The following is an 8,619-nucleotide window of genomic DNA, read 5'->3' as shown; positions in this document are numbered from 1 at the left end:
TACATACAGAGATGCTCACTTGCATACATAAATGCTCACTTACATACAGAGATGCTCACTTACATACAGAGATGCTCACTTACATACAGAGATGCTCACTTACATACAGAGATGCTCACATACAGAGATGCTCACATACATAGAGATGCTCACTTACATACAGTGGTGCTCACTTACAAACAGAGTTGCTGGCTTACAAATTGAAAATATGGCAGCTGAGGTGGTTCAGAGGGAAGAGCCAGATGCATCATGAGCCTGGTGTCCGATTTGGGTCCCTAGGACCCACATAAAGATGGAAGAAGAGAAGTGATTCCACCAAACTGTCCTCTGTCCTCTACAGGCACTCTGCGTGAACAGGCATGTACACACACACATCATGAACCCATGCATAGTAGTAAATAATGAAGATTTTTCTACCCCCTCTTCTAGCAGGTCTGTGGGCAAACTAATGGGTGCTGGGGGAAAGGGTCGTTTTCTTCAGTGGTCTAGCCTTTGCTAAGCTCCTTTGTGCCAATAAATAAATACCCCTGCATAATGCAGTGGCTGGAAAACAATCTGGTAACATTGGATGTTTAAGTAAGCATTCCCATTAGAAATTCAACCAGAAAAAGATTTTCATATTCATGCTGGTCATATGCTTAAAGAATTTCTGAAAGAGTATAAAAAAATGTAAGCAGCATTTGTCTTTCAGAGATGAGACTAGGGACACAAGGTAGAAGAAAGCTTATTTTTAGAGATACAGTTCATATAACATGAAATGGTCCTGTTTGTTTTCTTTTTCACCTTTTCTCATTTTTTTAGTGGTACTGAGTAGGGGACCGAGGGCCTCACACATGCTAGGTAAGCGTTCTGTCATTGAGCAGGCTGTGTCTGCTAAGTTGCTTAAGTTGGTCTTGAACTTAACCCATAACAAAACAGACCTTGAGTTTGCAATCATCTTACCTTACCCTTCCAAGGAGCTGGAATTATGGGCGTGTACCATCAAGCCTGGAACATCACCTCTCTAAGGTGAAGAAGTCATTGTATTTTATTATGTTCTCAAATATATGCAGCCACCACCCTTTAAAAGCAAGTATCTCAAAGCACATAGTTAAAGCTTCCCCCACCCCACATCAGTAGTCATTTCCTAACCTTTAAGCCCCTCAGCTTTCCTTACCTCCAGGCCCTGGCTGCTTATTCTAGATATTCTTGTAGATGAACCAGTCAGTCAGCCTGTCTGTCACGGGCAGTTCTGCTATGCCAACTGCTCCTTTTTTCTTTTTTTTTTTTTTCTAGATTTATTTAGTCTATATTACACTGTAGCTGTCTTCAGACACACCAGAAGAGGGCATCAGATTCCATTACAGATGGTTGTGAGCCACACCATGTGGTTGCTGGGGAATTGAACTCGAGACCTCTGGAAGAGCAGTCAGTGCTCTTTAACCACTGAGCCGTCTCTCTATCTCAGGACTGTTCCCTCTTATGGTTGGGTAGCAGTCCATTGTGAGGACATGTCACTGTGGTGAGACGATTCCCACCTTGAATCTGCTTCAGATAACACTACTTCATGTTTATGACAGGGCTCTGCACAGTGCGTATTCTCCTCCTGAGGTGCATTTCTACTCAGCAGTGGGCTGCATGGACATAGGCTTACCTGCTTAGGGGACTGCAGTTTTCTAAAGCTGCAAACAAGAGCATTGCCTTTCTAAAGGGTATTTTTCTTTCCTTTAATTTGTTCATGACACAGGGGAGTGCAGGCTGGCATTGAACTTTTAACAGTCTTCCTGCCTCAGTGCCATGTGCTGGGATTGTAGGTATGTACCACCATGCCCAAAACATAATTTTGGGGGCTGGAGAGATGGCTCACTGGTTAGAACCCTTGCTGCTTTTTTTGAGAGGATCCAGGCTCAATTCCCATCACCCACATGTTAACCTACAACTGTCTATAGCTCCAATTCTAAAGATCTGATGCCCTCCTCTGGCCTGTAAGGGTGCTATGTACATACAGTGCATACATATACATGCATGCATACATACATATGAACAAGCAGAATATCCGTGCACATAAACTAAACTTAAAATAAGCATAATTTCACAATATACAGTTAACAAATGTGGGGCTGGGATTGGAAATACAGAGATTGTTCAAAGAAACAGGCACTGTAAGGGGTAGGGATCAACATTCCTGTTAGTCTCTAGTCTACCAATTTGGATTCTTAGAGTTTCTCCCTAAGAACTAAGTTTCTCCCTAAGTTAACTAACACTGCAAAGGATACAAAACTTATTTTAGCACTCTGAATTCTCATGATCTACATGATTTACATGAGTGTGTACATGAAAGTAGTTTTATTTGCATAGAGCATGAACATTAATTTACCTACTACATTAAATTTTCTTTGCTTAGGCAGAGGCAGGTGGATTTCTGAGTTCGAGGCCAGCCTGGTCTACAAAGTGAGTTCCAGGACAGCCAGGGCCATACAGAGAAAGCCTGTCTCAAACAAAACAAAACAAAACAAAAAACCTTTCTTTGTTCCTCTGCAGGGCTCTGGAAACGTGAGGAGGAAGGGAAGATGACGCCCCCTGAAGCGTGTTGGAAAGGCATCCTTGCTACCTGCGAGACCTCAAGGCTTCTCCGTATTCAAGACCTTTTGCTGGTTCCTGTTCTGTACTCACCTAGGTTGAATTTTAGCCAAACTTCTGACTTTCATAAAGCATCTTACTATAGAAGGTCAGGAGGTCACATGTGTGGTGCCGAAACGGAACACTGGGCACAGCAGCTCTGTGTGTATGTTAGTGTCTCAGTGACCAATACAGGCTTACCAGCTGACTCCATATTTTAATTTGTAGGATGAAAGAGTTTTGTCCTAGCTAAAGGAGTTAGTCAGCTGTGGTGGCACTTGCTTGTAGTCCCAGGGCTCAGCAGGCAGAGGTAGGCAGATCTCTGCAAGTTCCAGGCCAGCCTGCTCTGCATAGTGAGAATCCTATGTCTCAGAAACAAGCAAGCAAACGAGCGCACACAAAAGAAAGGAAGGACAAGAAAGAACCGTGCTGTGGTCTTTATGACTTGCTACTCTCTTTTGAAAGAGCGACAGAATGGTCTGGTGGTGCATAAATACGGCAGAGATAGTTTTATAAAATGGTATTTTAGGCCTTAAAGTATAAAACACATGAAATTGTATAAATTGTTTTATTTTTTTATTTTCTGCTTCAAATTTCAATAAACTCTAAAAAGTAATTTGATGTTTCGCTTTTAATTTTTCTTTTTTTTTTTTGGGGGGGGGGTCAAGACAGGATTTCTCTGTATAGCCCTGGCTGTCCTGGAACTCACTTTGTAGACCAGGCTGGCCTCGAACTCAGAAATCCGCCTGCCTCTGCCTCCCGAGTGCTGGGATTAAAGGCGTGCGCCACCACCGCTCAGCTTCGCTTTTAATTTTAATAAAAGGTTTCTGCTGTTATTCTGTTACTGTGCCAGAGTTGGTTTTTGTGGCTGGGAAGCCCTGGTTGAAGATGGGTAAATGAGGTGAGTCCAGTCAGCAACATGGATTATTTAACTAGTAGTTATCACAGAGCAGCCACTAACGTGGGTTATTTAACTAGTAGTTGTCACTACACAGCAGCCGCCCTTAGTCCTCAAGTAAAATTAACTCTCTTAATGCTTGTTAAGCCTTTGACGCTTTGGTAGTTTTTACTTTAGCATGAAATTGGAGTAAGCAAAGCATGACCAAATGAAGACCCATGGGCTGGCATTCAAGGATTCTGATACTTTAAAGTGCATAAAATTGAGGGAGCAAATGCTTTCTGTGGTTTGTTATTTGCTTCTCATTAATCTACATGACACGGCACATGTTTAAAGATTTATTTTTAATATTATTAAGTGCATAAATTGTGTGTGCGTGCGTGCACCAGATGAGTCAGGGCTCCCAGAGCTGTAGCTGTGAGCTACTCTGGGGCTGCTGCTTCTGCTGCAGACTCAAGTCCAGTCCTCCACAGAAGCAGGGGGTACTGCTAACTGCTGAGCTCTCCAGCCCCTAGAGTTGCCCTTTCTAAGCTGAACACTCTTGTGGGTACCACATTTATAAAGATAAACATGGAGATCTCTTGGAGATTTGTTTGTAGAAAGGTAAAATTGGACTTCAAAGAAGACTGGGCTTGGCTGGCAAAGTTAAAAAGGAGGAAAAGTCGACGTGGTGTTTCTCTTAGCTTGTATCAAATCTTCATCTCCTTCCCAAAGCTAGAGATGAAACATTGGCTTGAGTAGATCCCAGTGTAACAGGCAAAGAGAGCATCTGGCTCAGAAAGTTCTGGAGTCTCAAGGCAGCGTTCTGTCCCTGTGTACACGACACTCGTCTTGTGAGTCACAATAATTGAATGACATTTGCAAGGATAGGTGAGCTGACCTTGGGGAGGCAAATCTGTAATTCCTGAAGCAGGACAATAGCCATGACCTTGAAGCCAGGCTCAACTGCACAGTGGATTCCAGGCCAGCCAGAGATGCATAACATATTAAGACTCTTTATGGAAACAACAACAAACAAACAAGAAAAAAGGAAGGGCAGGAGGGAGGGGGGGTTAGGTCACTGAACTCCTGTATGCTCTGTGAGTAGAGCACCCAGCTGCTACCATTTGCCACACTCGGTCTTCTGCTCTCTGTCATTGCCTTTAAAGCTTAAGAGTAAGTTGCCAACATTATCTTACTCCTAAACATACTAGCGTGCACTTGTCAAAAACAGACATTTTTCTTATGGTAGTCATCAAATTTGAGCCAAACATTGATATATCTAACATCCATATTAAAAACACCTAAATGTTTTTTTTGTAGTGACTCCCAACCCCCCTAGAAATGAGCATTCATGACCCTTGCTTCGTTCTTAGTGAATTTTTTTACCCAGAAATAGAGGGTGGTCTTTAGTTTCTTCTGTAGGCCCTCTGTTGAAGGATAAAACAATGTTAGGAATGTCCAAGAGGTCATGGGCTGAGAAAACAAACAGCACAGAGAAAACCTTGTTTTTGAATTTTTTTTAACATTTGGCTGGGTTTTTGGTGCCTTGATTCAGCAGAGCCTACAATGCAGTAGGGCTGGGTGAGCATTACAGGGGCCACAGAGCTCTCCTTTATTTCATAATCCCAATTGTTTTTTTAGCAACCATCAATAGACTCTAAATGACTGACTCAAATTTTGGATCCAATTCTCATGACTAAGCAGATGTTTGATTTGAACCGCCCCGTATAAATGTCCCTGTGCCTGTAGTCCCACAGCTGCCCTGGATCCCTCAGTAGTGCGGGAATCAACCTATGCACATACAATGTCTAAAACTGGAGGCAAGGTAAGTAACCTGTTTCTCATCCAGGGGCACGTTCAAAGCAGAGCTTTCGCTTCATTGCCCTGAGGTGAGTAAGTTAGTGCTTGAGGGACAAACCTGGGGAGAGAAGATGGAAAAGGGCTTGTTTTCTAGTCAAATAGAATCATCTAACACCACGTTAAAGATTTACCATTAGTGATGGATGCTGTGTTAGGTACTACATGAACCGTTGCAATGGCTGCCTTCCGGCAACTGGAGATGTAAGTCTCACAGGAATCTGAACATGGCCAAGACCGCAGTAGAAAATGTCAGTAGTCAGCATTCTGTTCTCTGTAATTTAGCCTCATGTGTTACTGTTCCAAACGGCCAGCGGATAGGCCAGTCCAGTGAACTAAATCTTACAATACTTCTGCATTCAAGTGGTTCTTGTTTCCAGGCAGAATCTTCGCCAACGTTTGACCCAACTTCTTGTCGGAAGGTGACTGCTCAGGTGGTTTGCTTCCGTAGTAGAGAGTAACTCTGGAGGGCCGAGTCCCTGTGCAGTGCCTGATCCCCCAAACTGGGCCCTTCCAACTCTTTGCTTTGAAAACATTTAGACTTACTAATCTTGGAAGACTTAAGAGAAATGTGCAGTGAATCCAACTGTTAACATTTGGTTGTATGTGATCTCCATTTGAAAAATAGCTGACTTCATTGCGTTGATGACAGAGATATTTAAATATGTATCTCCAAGAGACAGAGTTCCCCCCCCCTTGAATAAACAGATCCCCGACATTCAGACCATACTTTGTCTTTCCAGTTGACCCCAGAAGTGTGGGTGATATAAAGCATGTATGGTCACATGGTACATGCAGTTAGTTGATTATTTGTCTTTGCTCCCCATCTTTCCCTCTCCTGAGCCTGTACTACAGCGTCTTCAGCTTTTGTGGTTCCTGAGAAACCACAAAACTTTACAAAGCTCAGGGCAGGTCTGTTGTAGAAACCCCATCTAGAGTCATCTTATGGTTTCCTCATCTTTCGACTAGCAAGAAGTTATGTAGGTGATGCTGTGTGCTTTCTAGTGCATGGTGTTAGGTGGTGGCTGTTAACCTAAGGTTCTGTGCCTGAGCGCTTTTTCCTCAGTTGACAGATACAACACACATCCATCCAGACAGATGTCCAGTACTGTAATATACATCGCTTGGGTCCTATTGAAAAGTCTGAAGAGCCTTGAGGGAAGGCTGATGCATAGATGTCATGTAAATAAATACCCGTTCTTTCTCCCTGTCATTCCATTTTCACCATCTTGTCACCAGATTAATCCAAGGCATCATGGGCTCAGCAAGAACAGGTTTTGTTAGGCATATTTTCATTAACCACTGGGATAATAGAGATATTTTTCTTTCTGCTTGTATTAGTAGGCTATTTTTCAAAAATAAATGTGACAGGGATTTTGTAGTGATTTCTAGGGAAACCAGCACTTGTTTTTTTGTTTGTTTGTTTGTTTGTTTGTTTTTCCTCTCCCAAATTTTATGTGAGAAGACCAGAATCTCTCCATTGGCTATAGAATGGGTGGATATAGACTGGATGGCTTCCACATTTCTATTTCTTTTGTAAGTAGGAATTGTGCATAGATGGAGCAACCTTCATCAGCTGAACAGAGAGTTTGAGCTGGAGCCTAGAAATGACTCCATTAAAAACTAACACACATGGAATGACTGGCTAGCCTGGGAGTGTAGACAGCATGGTGACCCTGTGCATATTTTACGTCTCAGACATTGGTATAAGGCAAATGTGCAGATAAGGCATAAATTTGGGGAATTAGTGAACTAAAACACATACCATATTTCCTTTAGCTCCCACAAAATCATTTTTGGTAAGTCATGGCTCAAAAGTAAATTCAGCATGTAGATGAAGTCCTGTAGAACCTAGAATTCTTAGAGAAGTTACTGGATTTTCCTGAAGATCCCTTCATCAGTCACAATACAAAGGCTCTTGAGTGCGGGGGTCAGTCCCGCTAAGTGTTCAGAGTGCAAATGCTGCCTTGTTAAGTCACATCGCGTGGGTGGGAAGATGGAAGAAAAAGAAAATGGCCCACATGAAAAGAAGCTTACAGGGCACTCTGCAGGCTTATAGCTGGGCACTCTACAGGCCTATAGCTATCCTTGAATAGGTAGAGGCCTTTGGAAGTTATCTCTGTCCAGAACAATGAGAGCAGCTTGCTGTTTAATGTATTAATCCTTGGCTACCGAAATATGACCTGCACAAGGACAACATTAACAGACATGCTAAGGTGAAAGGATGAGAGCTCAGGGGACCTCAGCCCTAACCAAAGAGTTACAGGCAACTAAGGAATGCAGAGAGTGGAAGAGACAGGCTGCCCGAAAGGAGAGCCAGTTGGTTACCCAGTACCAAACAGCCCTGGAAACACTGAACATACAGACTAAGTTGGTTACCCAGTACCAAACAGCCCTGGAAACACTGAACATACAGACTAAGCCAGATGCATTTTAAATGGTTTTTCAAATGTGTTTCACAGTTTTGCATACGAGTAAAATGTACTTTGGTCACTTTCATCTCCCATTCTCCCATTCCTCTTCCACTTCCAGCTAGCCCCTTTCCTGTATCCCGCTTCCTAGCTTTGTGTAGGGTGTGCTAAGTGTGTCTGTCTGTCTGTCTGTGTCCCATTGCACGTCGTCAGGGTTGCTTGCCTGAGCATGACTGTGAGTTATTTACTTGAGCAAGACAGCTTAGAGCACTGGTTTTCAACCTGTGGGGAATCACGGATTTATCATGTATATCAGCTATTTATAGCATTCCAATTCATAACAGTGGGAAAGTTATAGTTACAACGTAGCAACAAGATAATTTAATGGTTGAAGGTCACCACAACATGAGGGACTGTATTAAATATCCAGAGCATTAGGAAGGATGAGAATCAATGTCTTTTCCACCCAGAAACATGTCTCTCCCTTTCCCAGCAACCGTTTAATTGCCTGTAGCTCCTCCAGCTGGGGAAGCCCCTTGTCATTGGCAATTTTGAGTCAAGTGTTGCACTTGACCTCCGTTTTACCTTCAGGTCACCCTCTGTAGAAAGACACTTTTACTTTGTTTTGCAGATTTGGAAAGCTTGGTGCTCTGTTCTAAGTCACATAGCTGGTAAGCTGTGCTGGGATTTTTCTCCCTCCCACCTGTAAAGAGTTATCCTATACCTCTACCTCTGCGGTGCTAGACTGGGAGAGGGAGCAGAAAAACAAAACTGAAGAGCAGAAATGAAATAAGTGCTTGTGCGTGCGTGCGTGCGTGTGTGTGCGTGCGTGCGTGCGCGTGCGTGCGTGCGTGTGTGTGTGTGTGTGTGTGT

The 8,619-nt window shown here is 43.1% G+C and overlaps 2 protein-coding genes across 3 annotated transcripts in view; both read left to right on the top strand.

Annotated features, from left to right (window-relative positions):
• Tbccd1 (TBCC domain containing 1) overlaps nt 1-3,205 on the top strand; it is a 43,895-nt gene extending 40,690 nt beyond the window's left edge. Inside the window, exon 8 of one of the 2 annotated variants that reach the window (XM_021209460.2) lies at nt 2,521-3,205. The gene's annotated coding sequence lies outside the window, so the exon portion shown is untranslated. The remainder of the gene's footprint in view (nt 1-2,520) is intronic. The other variant, XM_029544839.1, reaches the window with a different exon arrangement.
• A 2,034-nt stretch (nt 3,206-5,239) lies between these two features.
• The window catches only part of Crygs (crystallin gamma S), a 6,266-nt gene continuing 2,886 nt past the window's right edge, over nt 5,240-8,619 (top strand). The window contains exon 1 of the mRNA XM_021209970.1: nt 5,240-5,303. Within this exon, the coding sequence (XP_021065629.1) occupies nt 5,283-5,303 (21 nt within the window). The 5' untranslated portion in view covers nt 5,240-5,282. The remainder of the gene's footprint in view (nt 5,304-8,619) is intronic.

Source organism: Mus pahari, chromosome 12 (assembly GCF_900095145.1).
Source record: "Mus pahari chromosome 12, PAHARI_EIJ_v1.1, whole genome shotgun sequence".
NCBI lineage: Eukaryota > Metazoa > Chordata > Mammalia > Rodentia > Muridae > Mus > Mus pahari.
The sequence above is the reverse complement of the archived record's forward strand: the minus strand, read 5'-3'. Positions and strand labels throughout refer to the sequence as shown.